The sequence below is a fragment of the Octodon degus genome, unplaced genomic scaffold, assembly GCF_000260255.1.
Source record: "Octodon degus isolate 3935 unplaced genomic scaffold, OctDeg1.0 scaffold00105, whole genome shotgun sequence".
NCBI classification, from domain to species: Eukaryota; Metazoa; Chordata; class Mammalia; order Rodentia; family Octodontidae; genus Octodon; species Octodon degus.
Genome location: NW_004524681.1, coordinates 8,988,376 through 9,001,724, shown reverse-complemented (window position 1 = coordinate 9,001,724; position 13,349 = coordinate 8,988,376). Strand labels below are relative to the sequence as shown.

Sequence of the window (13,349 nt, the reverse complement as noted above, 5' to 3'; positions counted from 1 at the left end):
CTTACAGATAAAATGTTTCTCATACCTCTAAAATCTTCAAAAGCCGTCGCTTTTGATTTTGTATATATTTTACAAAACTTTTCTTGATGGCAGAGTTGGAAGGTGTTGGCTTAACAATCCATGCAAAAATATGCCTGTTACATAAGGAAAATGAATACCGGGAGGTGTCGCAGAGCTGCGGTGGGTGGAAGTATTTTAGCACTATACAATGAACAAATATTTCTCATGTAAATATAAAAGTAGCCAAAGTTTTTTGAGAAAATCTCTCTTCAAATCCGTCAATCATAGGTACATAGGTAAACCATCTATCTTTAGCACACAAGTTCCCTGAACCTCTCCCTGTCACTGTTTTTCTTTTGATTATTCTGCAAGGGCATCACACTGAGCTTGCGTCTGCCACCTCACCCCTAGACGCATGGGGCACATGCTGTAACATCTTTCCTGTTTTCTCCTTCGTGTTCCCGTCTCTTTTCTCTGCAGCCCGGTCCTTATATTGTTCTCATTCAAACCTTTTGCACACCCCCACCTGCTCCAGTTTTTCCTTCTGCTTATGGGAAAGGAGGAGGAACAAGGGGAGATGGGGACGCCTGTGACAGAAGTAGGTCAAAGTGGGAGTACATTTTACGAAATGCTAGCCTTCTAAATGCAGGGTATCTGATCCATAAAAAGGAACAGAAAATAGTAATGGTGCTTTCTTTCCATGAACTTCCTGCCTGCCTTCTCCCTTTAGATTAGCAAAAATAAAGACTAGAAAAACATAAAAGAAAACAGAACTAGAGGAGGATAAACAGTTATGATGCATTTTTTATGTTACTTTGCTCCTCCTTGAGCTACAAAGTCCTTGAAATCCAACATCCATATTTCTGCTATGCATTTTTGTACTATGTTGAACTCAGTACAAAATGTTTGAACTTATTCATTACGTATGACAGAGTCATCTTTTGTCTTTTTGAGACAGGGTCTCGCTATGCAGTTCAGGCTGGCCTTGGGCTCACCTTCTAGCCCAGGCTAGTCTTAAACTCCCAGTGATCCTCCTGGCTCAGCCTCCCAGGTGCTGGGATGACAAGTGTGCACCACTACACCTGGCTTGGTCTTTTCAAATTCTTTTATTCTAACAGACTATGTGCCACCTTTCTTTATGAGTTTCTGCTCATAACCACCTCTCATCTTCCCCAAGACAGTACCTGACACCTTTCCCATCTGAGGTACACTTTTGCTGCACCTGGTGCTTGTTCCTGCCTGTAAGCCTTCACTGGATTTTCTGTACAGACTACTTTTTACCTGTTCTCCAGTGTCTGATTTTTCTATGAGGTCTTTAAGCTTTCTCTGGTTGGGCTCCAGCTGTGCACCATGCAGTCACACACCTCCCACACAGATGCTTCCCGTCTGTGCCTCATCTCTGGGGGCTGAATCACGCACTCCCCTCAGATGTCCGCCTCTGTCCCTTGCAGGTTTTGTCTCCAGCTGGGGCCTACTGGGGAGCAGTGGGACCTTTAAAGGCGGCCGGTGGGTGTCATGACACCTTGACACCTGTTCTCATACACTGGCCGTGTTTTTCCTGAGCAGTAAATTAGTAAATGCTAAATGTATGTTGTTTTAATCTACCAAATTTGTAGTAATTCAGTACAACAGTCACAGGAAATTAACATGTCATTAAGGCTTTTATAATGCTCCTGATTGGCTCCATATAGTTTTTTTTAAAAAATGTATTTGGTACAGGGTCTCACTACACAGCTTGGACTGCTAAGTGATCCTCCTGTTTGTGGCCTCCCCAGTGCTGGGATTATAGGCATGTGTCACCACACCCAGTCTCTAAGGCCAGCGCAGTGTGCCCAGGGCCAGGGCTGGCACAGGATGCAGTCCCGGAAATCAAACCCCGGTCCCTGCACTTGTCTATGGAGGTGTTTAGTATGCTGAGCTATCTCATCAGCCCTTAGTTTTTTTTTGAGACACGGTCTCACTATATAGTTCAGGCTGGCCTTGAGCTCACTATGAAACCCAGGCTTGCCTCAAACTCGAGGTGATCCTCCTGCCTCAGTCTCCTGAGCACTGGGACCACAGGTGTGCACCACCACACCCAGCATAATTGGATGCTTTAATATCACGCTTACTAGTTTTGGTATGAATAATTCTTGGCAGATAGGAACTAGGAGTAGTTCTCTCTCCTTCCCTCCCCCTATTCATTTTTGCCCCTCTGTGGTGGGGGTCCCCACCACTTGTATCAAGGACCAGTACCTCTCCATGGCCTGTTAGGACCCAGATGAGTGGCAGGGAACTGAATGAAACTTTACCTGTATTTGCAGCTGTTCCCCACTGCCCGTGTCACAGCCTGAGTCCCCCTCCAGTCAGATCAGTAGGGATGTTAGATTCTCACAAGACCTAGAACCCTACTGTGAACTGCACCTGTGAGGGTTCCAGGTTGCACCAGGCTCCCTGCAGGCCTCTAGTGCCTGGCGCTCTGAGGGGGACCTGAGGCAGCGATACTAGCTCCGGGCAGCAGCTGCACAGACGGATCACTACTAGCAGAGAGGTCTGACTACTCTGAGACCGTGCCGAATCAGCTGCTTGCAGACTCAGATCAAGTCCTATCAGTGAGTGGCAAGTGACAATTAAGCTGCATCTGGTGATGGCAGAGTTTAAGTCAGAATCTGACACGTATTTTTAGTCCCTTGTGGCCATTATTGTACTTATGGCTCCCATCTGTGCCTCTTCTCTGTACCACTTGTCTATCAGTTTTTTTTTTTTTTTTTTTTTAAGAGCTGACAAGTTTACTTTCACATTTCACAATACAAATGAAACTACTTTCTGCACTTTTGCTTATCGTACTTCTCCCTTCAAAACTATTGATTGGAAGAGGGAGCAAGTCTTCCTTGTCATTCATGCTGTTAGAAAACACACAGAGTCACAGTACTATGATCCCTGGTGAAGCAGAATAATATGAAACTGACACAGAGAGGCTGCCTCTCCACTTTATCTGTCTAGCCAAGTCATTCCTGGCCGAATGGACACCATCAGGGCAGAGCTGGCGGTCGCATCATCGGAGGCCCAGGCATCATGGGCATGTGGCCTCCCATGGGTGGCCTCATCCCAGGGGCTGGTCCCATCGGCGTCATCCCGGGAGAAGGGGGGCCCATCACGGGCATCATGGGAGGTCCTCCCATATGGGGTGCTGGCGTCATACCAGGGCGAGGAGGACCCAGGAGACTTACGTGGAGTGGAAAGTGGTAGAGGACCAAAGGTGCTAATGTACTGACAAAGGAAATGGGGAACCAACGTGTTTCCTTTTTTTTTTTTTTTTCCCCCGGAACCGGGGATTGAACTCAGGTCCTTGCACTTGCCAGGGAAGCGCTTATTCCACTGAGCCATCTCCCTGGCCCTCCAACGTGTTTCTGAGGCTTCCTATAATTATTTTTTGAAAACTGCTTTGGCTGCGATAAAGAACGTCAAATAAGCAACATTGGGGAGCAACGCTTAGAAGGCCACGAAAGTCTAGATGAGTGGGTCTCCGGTAGGGAAGAGAATCTTTTTTCTGGTCTGGGGTTCTGACCATTCCTGAGCGTTTTCTGTCACGTTCATGACGTCATCCCACAGGATCTCAGGAGGTGGTTGCAGTAATTACGCTGAATTTGTTCAGTACGTACCGCTGAGGAGGACAAATCACTTGCAATCAAGGGGCGACTGAATCGTGGAGCCCACCCCCCATTAGCAAGGTTGAAAGTCACACAGAGCTGGAAACGAGAATATTTTAAATAGTCCAAATGGCAAGAAGAACAAGCAGTCTTTGTTTTCAAGTTTTTTTCCTTTTGGAGACAAGGTCTCAGGCTGTCCTCGAACTCAGAGATCTTCCGGCCTCAGCCGCCGGGTTACAAGCTCGCGCCAATACGCCCTCACTCGTAGGTGTTTTGTTTTTGTTTTTTGGCGGAACCGGGGATTGAACTCAGGCCAGGTAGCTTGCCAAGGCAGCGCTTATTCCACTGAGCCATCTCCCCCGCCTCCTCGCAGGTGTTTTTAACAAGGTCACGACACTGAAAAATCCGTCTTCTCCGCAGTCGCAGGGAATCAAGGTGGGCCGCTCGCGCCCCGCTCTGGGTCTCCGCCACCTCTCGGGGCACTCCACTTCTCCAGCACGGGCACCGGGACGCTGCCAGCACCTCCAATCTTGCGGACCCAGCTCCCAGGACCTCACGGCGCCGCCGAGTCCGCCGACTTCCGCTTCGTCACTTCCGGGTGCAACCCGCACTTGGGTCCGGCCGGGCGCTGGCGGCAGAGGGTTCCTCCTTCCGGGTGCAGACTGCTCCGGGCTGCCCCTTCCGTGGGCCCAGCGGGAGGGACATGAGTGCTCCTGGGTCACCGCCCCCAGACGGGGTCCCGACGGGGTTTCCTGGCGAGCCGACACTGGGTACGTGCTGCAGACGGGCCAGGCCCGGGCCCCCGGGCCCCCGAGGGCGCTCGCGGCATGGCGTCCGCGCTTGTCAGCGCGCGAGGCGGGACGGGCGGGACGGAAGCCGGGAGGGAGCGTGGCCGAAGCGGCGCGGGGTGGGCCCGGCCGCTGGTCCTGCGCGGTGGCGAGCTGGGGGTGAGTGTGCAAGGAGCGGCCTGGTCGAGGAGTGTGCTGCCCGCCGCCGGCCTGCTGGGGACCACCCGCTCCCCTGCCGCCCGGGGCGGCGCTCCCCGGAACCCGCGTCCGCGGGGTTCTCCGTGTTCCGGGAGGGACCCCCGATGGGGAAGGCTAGCGGACCCCGCACGAGGTGCCCCGCGGCGGGTCAGGGCGCGTCCTCGGCCGTGCTGCCCCGGCGATGTCTCCCTCCGCGCGGTTTCTCCCAGCGCTCCTGGCCGCGAGCGCGGGCGCTCTTCCTGGTCGCTGCTCCCTGAGGCGTACTTTACGGGGAGGCCGTAAGCCGGAGCGGACGACAGATCCCCGTAAAGGGGCCGAGCCCTTCTCGCTCCAGTCTCTGAACTTAGGCTGGGCTCTCTCCCTGGCCTCGATCCTCTGTGAATGTGCAGATTTTACTGCGCATATATCGCCCCTGCTCGGCAGTACTAAGGCCGAGTACGCCACCTGCAGGCGTGCACTGTCCCAGCGTCTGCCCCGCTGTTGTTTCAGCACTACTTCAAGGTAAAGCTGTCGTCATGTGGCTCCTCGCGTTCAGAACCCTTGAGGGGGGCCGCTTGCTTCCAGGAAACCACTCCCATTAGCAGGGGACCCAGTGGCCCTCCTAGGCTGGCTGCTTGGTTCTCTACGCAGCGATTGCTGTGACACTTGCGCCCCAAGCCAGCGCGCCCTGCCTCCACTTGCAGGGCGAGCCTGCGTCGCTACCTGTGCCCACCTTGCTTCCTTTGCCCATGTTGGTTCCCGCTGCTCTTTGCGTGCATGGGAATTCTTGCCTATTTGGAAATAGATCACCCAGAGGTTGTTGGTGGGAGTGTAAATGGTGCCGTGTTGGGCGCGGTTTTGCAGTGTCTGTTAAAGAATGCACACGCGTTGGTCCCAGCTGTCTACTTGTAAGAGTCGGTCCCACAGAAGTTGTCCCACACTGAGACAGATGTGCAGAGATTAGCCCAGAAGCACACTGCAGCGTTGGCTGAAATAGCAAAAGGTGCAAGTGACTCATCTATAGGAGACTGGTTTAAAAAACTCTGGTAGAGTCCTGTTAAAAAGAATGAGGCAGATCCATATGTGTTGCTGTACAAAGCTAGCTGGGATGCAGAGGAGCATGAGGTGTTCTAAACACTGCCCGTGTGGAATGCAGAGACAGGTCGTGAAGGCCGCGCAAGGATCTCCCCTGCGACTCCCCTTGGAGGTGGGGGATAAGAGGGAGATTTTTCGTTTCAGCTTGGGCACTTCAGTGCTGTAACAGTGAGTAACTCTAGGGCCGGGGAGATGGCTCAGTAGAATAAGCGCTTCCCTGGCAAGCACGAAGGCCAGAGTTCAACCCCCGGTTCCACCAAACAAAACAAAGCAATGAGTAACACTTAAAGGAAGGACGGGAGAAAATCCATTCATTGCTTAAGCCTCCCCTCAGATGCTCACGTTTCGGTCTACTTACGTAACAGTTTCTGTTTCAGTCGAGGCCTTCGTCTTGCTCTATGATTTTCCGGTATCATCCCCTCTAGGAAAGGGATTTGTTACTTGTGGAAACTTCAGAAACTAGGCGTGGTATAGCTATTCAGGAAATGTTTTTGTCTGACTAAGGAAAGGACAGTTTCTACTCTAAACTCCCACAGTGAGTTAGCTGGGATGTTTGTGTATCTATATGTATGTTTTTGAGATAGAGGTTCATTATGTAGTTCAGGCTGGTCTCGAACCCACTGTGTAGCCCAGGTTGGCCTGGAACTTCTGGCGGTCCTCCTGCCTCAGCTTCCCAAGTGCTGGGTTTATAGGTGTGCACTGCCATTCCTAGCTAAAATTCTGAATTTTACAGGGAAATTGTTTAAAAATCTTGCTTCTGCTACCTAACAAATGACAAAAGGATATTTCTCTTTATGTAAATACTGTATTGTTATAGAGGAAATATATGTTGACCCATATTTTTATGGGTTCAAAGCAGTTTTTTGGTATTTCAGTTTTTGTTTATACAATTTCGTGCACATTTGAAAGCACGAATGCTTTAATTTAGTGACTGTTACCCGCTTCCCCCTTCCTGCTTCGAGTCCCCAACCTCCCTTAGCGTTGTTGTCAATTGAAGATGCTTCCTGTGTTTGACTTTCCCTTGGAACAGGGCCGCGGGCCGCTTCTCCAGATGAAGGCTTAGTAGAGGACCGGATGGTGGAGGACAGAGCCGTGGAGCAGCTGGCGGAGGGTCTGCTTTCGCACTACTTGCCGGACCTGCAGAGATCCAAGCAAGCCCTTCAGGAGCTCACGTAAGCGGCTCATTTCCTCTCTCATGCCGTCCTTGTCCTCACAGTTATGTACAGGATTGAAACATAACACTGCATAACATTTAATCATAATTGGGTATTTCTGGGAACAGAGGTGTGCATAAAAATCTAGCTGTACCAAGTGAGATGATACCCCTGGAGCCATTTCTTCCCAGAAATAGCTGTCACTCTTACCCAGACTTGTGCCATGAGACTTACCCTTTGAAAACTTACTTCAGAAGCCTTTGTCGGGCAAAGGAAGAGGACTGATCAGCAACTGTAGCTAACTTACAGCTGGTAGTAGGTAGTGCTGTGACTCCTGGCTCCAAGGTGCTCAGGGCGGGTGGAAGTGGTACCGTGTGGTGCCGTCGTAGCTGGGGACCTGGTGGCACTCTTGATTTTCTGCCAGTCCCAGGGAGATGCCCATTCTCGGAGCAGAGTGTGCTCTGTATTTGGTACCAGTCAGTCCTGGAGGCAGAAAAGCTGCAAAGGCTTTCTGGGGGTTGGGGTTGACTGAAGAGAGGTGAGCAGCTGGCTGCAGAACCTCTGGCCACCGTTCTGCTTGGAGGAAGCTGGGAGCTGAAGTTTTGCTGCAGAGTTTAATTGATGACATTGGCCTAGATGCGTGGCTCCAGGAAGTGCTGTACTTCCAGTTATGGTTTTATTATAAAGGTTAAAGTAGACTCAGCCGCATGAGATGATGCGAGAGGATCCCAGCCAGAGCTTCAGGCCCTCCCAAGCAAGGCGCGGCGCGTGAGGTGTGGGACGCGACCCAGCTGCACTAATCAGGAATCTCTCTCTACGGTAGCACCCTGCTGTCCCCAGTGTTTATTGTGGTTTCAGTATGTGGGCAGGATATTGAGTGAATAATTGAACTCAGGCCCAGCTTCCTTTTTCTGGGCTGTTATCACAGAGATTAATGCCCCAACCTTCTGATCACGTGGGTGGCCTTTCAGGCTATGCAGTCCCCATCCTAAAGAACCTCCACCCCATTTGCCTCCTGAGCATAAACATAAGTCTGACCCACAGTGCTCTAGAGCAACAACCACATCGCCATCCTGTCCCTCAGGAAATTCTGGGCATTTTAGCTCAGGGCCAGCATCCTGGGACAGAGGCGGGACAGATTCGCTATTAAAAGACAGGTGTCTACTCGGGTCATTTCCAAGAGTGCTTTGTGAATTTATCTGCAGCTTGGCTTTTCGTGCTTTTAACATTGTCTTGCAGAACAGTTTTTAATTTCAATACTATCTGAGTGATCAGATTTTTCTTTCATGGATTATGTTTTTGATAGCTAAAACCGTCACCCAGCCAAGATCACCTGGATATTCTCCTGGAAGGTTTAGTTCTGCTTTTTGCCCTCAGCTCTAAGATCCAGTTTGAGTTAACTTTCATGACCATGTGAGAGGGGCGGGTAGGTCTCGAGGGCACCAGGTCCCCCAGCCCCACCTGTGGGGAAGGCGCTTCTCGTTGCCTGGACGCCGTGGGCAGAGCCCTGGCCCTGCGCAAGCTGCTTGGCGGGTCGCTGTGCTGCTGTTCCGGCCAGCGCCGTGCTGTCTGCATTCGTGGGGCCTTTGTCAGTCTTGAGATTGGGGAGTGTAAGTCTCCCTGCTTCCTTCTTCTATACTGTATGAAAAGCTTCAGCACTTTTTTTAAAAGTGACTTTTTTTAGGTATTGGAGCCTAAAATTTAGGCAAGAATGAAAAATACATTTAATTGTCAGAATGTGGCTTTGGAATATTATTTTGTAAAAGATTTTACTAAGCCAAATAAGCCTTGGAAGGGCAATGCATTTCCAACCCAATTTCTGACTTTTAGCTCTAGCCAAGGTCAGTGAGGCTTATTTTAATAAACAGGCCCTTGCACTGGAAGTTTTACTTTGGCTGTGTGCTTTTGTTTCAGACAGAACCAGGTTGTGTTATTAGATACACTGGAACAGGAGATTTCAAAATTTAAAGAATGTCATTCAATGTTGGATATTAATGCTTTGGTAAGTAAGATTTTATTGATGCAAATTGATATTTTAAGAATATGTATATCGCAACTTTGTATATTTTATTTATTTTTTTGGTGGAACCAGGGATTGAACTCTAGCCCTTGTGCTTGCCAGGCAAGTGCTTAGCCGTCTCCCCGGCCCCAACTTTGTATATTTTAGATCTAATCCTCTAATACTTAAAATTAAGAATGTGTCTTTTAAATAAGAAACCTTCATTTTCTTTACTAGAACTTGCATATTGTTATCTTTCAGATGTTGAACTTGTGAAAGGAAGTGGAACTTATGAGTGAGTCCAGATTAGATACACTCTTGATGGAGACCCAGGACAGGGAACAGGAAGGAAGGAGCTTTAGGGAGCTCTTACCCGTAAGCAGAGTGCCGTCTCTCATTAGCTGTCAATTCATGGCTTTATAAATTAACATTGTTTCATTGTGTGACATATTTATAATGCCATAGTAAGTTAGTGGCGCAGGTTCCATTGGATACTTGTAGAGTGATTGATTATATCTTTCAACACAAAAGCTGAGTTGTTGCATTTCATCAGAAATGGTACAGCTTTTTGATGAGAGGAACTGACTCCCTTTTATTTAAGAAAAGAATTACCAGAAACAAGGAACTTGTTGCCACCTGTCTTTGATCTTTACCTTGGAAATGGCTTGGCTTGTGTACATGCCTCAGAAGATGGGCTTTCGCTGGCCAAATGTGCTGTGGGGTGTTTCCTCACGTAAGAGAAAAAGCCAAGTCCACATTGTGCAGAGCTGGCAGAGCTGTGGCAGTGGACACAGTCTCCTGCTCGGGGTTGCCAGCTCCCGGGGGCCGCGTGGGCGTGCCTTGACCTGACCAGCCTGCATGCCCTCCGAGTTCTTCCTGCAGGCCCCGGGTCTTTGTGGAAATGAGTGTTCAGCGAATAAACCGGGCAGATGCAGTCCTGCTGCTTTGTTCCAAAGGGTTAGAAACAGTCTTAGTCTCCCTTCTTCCTTAGCACGAGCGTGGTTTTGAGGGGGCTGCTCTGGAGCTGCGTGGTCAGACCTCACTTGTGCACTGCTAGGGTCCAGAGCTCTCTGTGCGACACTCTGCTTCTAGGATCTGGGGTTTCTGCCTTCTCCCGCTGCCCGGCCGATGCGTCCTTGTGTCTCCTGCTGGGGTGGGCGGGTCTCCCCAGAGGACGTGCGGGAACATGTCCGCTGTCCTCACAGGGTCTCTGGGCTTGGCATGGCTGTCCTGGCGAGCACACGTCAACCCGACTGGCCTGTGTGCCCTGGTGCCGCCTCCCCTAGGAAGGCTACAGAGGCGTAGTTTGTTAAATGAAACCGATAGCAGCGGGCAGGCTTACTTAGGTTGTAGGTTATGCCATGTCTTTACAGCAAAGGGCTACCTGCACCCAGCTTCACAGTCCTGCCTACTTTATGTTTAGCAACTTTTCTCTCAGCCTGAACCACGTCAAGTGTTTTTAAGATCCTGCTGATCATCTTAGTAAAATCTTGGGTTTTTTTGTGTTTTTTAGGGAAGGGTCTGCAGGGTGTTCAGGTCTTACTACTAGATCTGACACGTAGTGATCTTCCTATTTACAGCCTCCCAAGAGTTGGGATTACAGGCGCGCCACCACGCCCAGTCTCAGTTGCTATCTGTGTGCGCCCCGGGGGTGGGGCTGGCACGGCAGGCCGGGGGATCGAACCCCTGGCCCCTACTCCTGCTTGCAGGCACTTTAATCAGCTGAGCTATTTGGTGGACCCTGAAATTTGTAATTTGTAATTTAAACTGTGGGTGTAATTTAGACTCTAAATAAATGATCATTGTAGGGGGCTAAACTTCAGTGTGGGCTTTGACATATTTATCCACTCCCTGACACTCAGTCTCTTGTCACTTGACTTACCCTTTCCTTTCCCTGGGAAGTTCACGGAAGCGAAGCACTACCACTCCAAGCTGGTGAATATAAGGAAAGACATGCTGCTGCTGCACGAGAAGACGTCCAAGCTGAAGGTGAGTCTCGGGCTTCGCACTGCTTCCGGGCGGAGAGATGTTTCTCCAGTGTTCCCTTCTGACCTTTTATACCTCCCTGTGCAAGAATGGGAGCATACTTAAGTCAAATTGTTTTCTTTGAAGAATTGTCTCTGTGTGTGCGCGCGTGCGTGTGTGCTTGCGCACGTTGGGCACCGACCCAGGGCCTCCCGAGTGCCAGGCTCCACAACAGAGCTGCAGCCCCACCCCAAGTCATTTCTCTAACCCTGCCGTTCATCTTTTCCAGTACCTTGGCTTATGGGCTTGTGTTCCCTAGATGTGCAGCTGAGCTCTCATTAGCAAGAGCTTGGGGTCCTCCTGGCCCTGTGGCCATGCTGTCCCCAGCTACTGGGGAGGCTGAGGCAGGAAAGGAAGGTGGCGGTGGCAGTGGGTGGGAGGGGGAGGTGGAGTAGCAATTTTTTTTTTTTTTTTTAAATCTAGGAGACCTTAAATTACCCAGAATGAATTTAGAAACCTAAATATGAAATTGGGGGCCAGGTGTGGTGACACATGCCTGTAATCCCAGCACTTGGGAGGCTGAGACAGGAGGCTTGCTGTGAGTTCGAGACCAGCCTGGGTACACAGTGAGTCAGGGTGAGCATGAACTGTGTACTGAGACCCTGTCTCCAAAAAAAAGAAGAAGAAATTGGGGATATGTGTTAACGACCCTAAGCAGTTTTACTTTTGAATGAGGCCATAACCTTTGGTTTTTCTTGGTTTTTAATTTTTTTTTTGACACAGAAGAGAGCACTCAAACTGCAGCAGAAGCGACAGAAAGAAGAGCTGGAGCGGGAGCAGCAGCGGGAACGGGAGATCGAGAGGGAGAAGCAGCTCACCGCCCGGCCGGCGCCCCGGCCCTGAGGCCGCCTGCCCCTGTCCTGCTGGCCGGCACAGGGCCTTGGAGCTCCACGCCGCTCGGGCGCCCTTCCCGGGGCCTGAAGCCGCCTTCTCAGCACCAGACACAGTATCACTCGGTTTTAGTATTTCAATGTGGCTTTTCAGCTTTGCTTTCTGTATTGTACAATTCATCATTTTTGCCTTGAGTTGTTTCAAACTGGAAAACTGATTCTCACAAGAGTGCAGGCCACACTGTCACAATGAGGATGAGCCTGGCCCTTGTGAGTGTGTGTCGCGGGGAGGCTGGTTGCTTTGTGCCCCTCCTGCCGTGCAGCCCTCGTGTTCTGTGCCCTGCTTCCTTGCTGGGCACTGTGGGGGGAGCGCAGCATGGAGGGGAAAGGAGGCTGCCAGGGAGCTGCTGGGGGAGGGCGCTGCCGCCTGGTGCTCTCCCTGCAGCGATGCAGCGCCGCCCCCACGGCTGACACGGTCTTAGGCCGTGCGAGGGGCGCCTTGGCAGCAGTTCCCATTGGAACTTGTCAGGTGGAGGGAACGTGCCCTGACCCACTGCACAGTGGACAGCCCGGGAGGCCACTGCCACCTCCAGCTGCCCAGGATTCCCTGCTGTGATGTGGGAGCGGCATGCGGGGCAGCAGAAAGTCTCATGTTTCAGGTCAAGAGTGTGCTGCCCCTGGCGCTTACTGTTACTCAGCGGGTCCTCAGTCTGTGAGGCGGGCGCTGCGGGAGCCCCAGAGGTGTCTCGCATTGGCCTCTGGAACCCCGTCAGGCTCCTGCGCACTGGAACCCCTGCCTCCAGTTGTGAGCAGGCTAGTGAGGGAGGAAGCGTTGGATTTGCAGTGCTAGGAGAGGTGTAAGGAACTTTTTTAAATAATGTATTTGGTATAGGGTTTCACTAGGTAGCTTCCTAGTGATCCTCCTGTTTTCAGCCTCCCCACCACTAGCTTAGAGGTATGCACCACCACTCCCAGTCTGGGAGGCTGGCCCATCGTGCCCAGAGGCAGAGCTGTGGGTCCTGTGGTGGCTGGGATGGAATCCCAGTGCCTGCGCTTGCCTGAGCAGGTGCTTAAGTCTGCTGAGCTATCTCCCTGGCCCTAAGGAATTTGTTTGAAAGAATCATTTTCTTCTTTAATGAGTGACTGATGGTGTTAAAGCTCCCTTGGCTTAGACCTTTTATCTAAGAATGTAAATAGATCTTATCTGAAAATGCTTCTGTCGCCTTCCATCTCCTGCTGAGCCAGGCAGGCAGGGTCACTGGGCCTGCAGGACTGGACAAGGTCACCTACACCTCTGCGCGAGCCCTTGGGCTCTCGGTGCTTCTGCGCCACCTGTGAAGGCGGCTAAGGTGTGGTGTCCTGGACACCACTCCCGGCATGTTGAAACCCGCGTGTGTTTATTCTGTGTCTTTCGAGCTCCCCGGGGCTTCTGATGCACGTGAAAGTGTGAGAGCTGGAGCTTGGCCTGGAGGCCTGTCACGGTTTCCGGAGCTGGGCCGCAAGTGGTCTCACCTGGGAACTTCAGAGGAAGCGCAGGGGTTCTGAGTGGTGACTCCCGCGGCAGGCTGGGGTCCCCCGACGAGTGCCTTCGGGCCTCTTGTACTTCACAGGAGCACTGGAGTAGCCCACCTCCTGCCTCAGTGCCTGGGCTG

The 13,349-nt window shown here is 51.3% G+C and overlaps 1 protein-coding gene across 1 annotated transcript; it reads left to right on the top strand.

Annotated features, from left to right (window-relative positions):
- The first annotated feature begins 3,001 nt into the window (after positions 1–3,001).
- Bloc1s6 (biogenesis of lysosomal organelles complex 1 subunit 6) lies at positions 3,002–11,780 on the top strand. Its single transcript, XM_023724065.1, has 6 exons — positions 3,002–3,238; positions 4,126–4,399; positions 6,720–6,861; positions 8,758–8,845; positions 10,745–10,831; positions 11,591–11,780. The coding sequence occupies exons 1-6, from the start codon at positions 3,002–3,004 to the stop codon at positions 11,708–11,710; spliced, it is 948 nt and encodes a 315-aa protein (XP_023579833.1). The 3' UTR covers positions 11,711–11,780.
- Positions 11,781–13,349: the final 1,569 nt, after the last annotated feature.

What these genes read in the sequence shown, in the direction of transcription:
- Bloc1s6 (XM_023724065.1), top strand. Translation starts at nt 3,002, where the DNA reads ATGGACACCATCAGGGCAGAGCTGGCGGTCGCATCATCGGAGGCCCAG. An exon ending in TCCTGGCGAGCCGACACTGG is followed by an intron (nt 4,400 to 6,719) that starts GTACGTGCTGCA and finishes CCCTTGGAACAG; the next exon opens with GGCCGCGGGCCGCTTCTCCA. An exon ending in TGTTGGATATTAATGCTTTG is followed by an intron (nt 8,846 to 10,744) that starts GTAAGTAAGATT and finishes TTCCCTGGGAAG; the next exon opens with TTCACGGAAGCGAAGCACTA.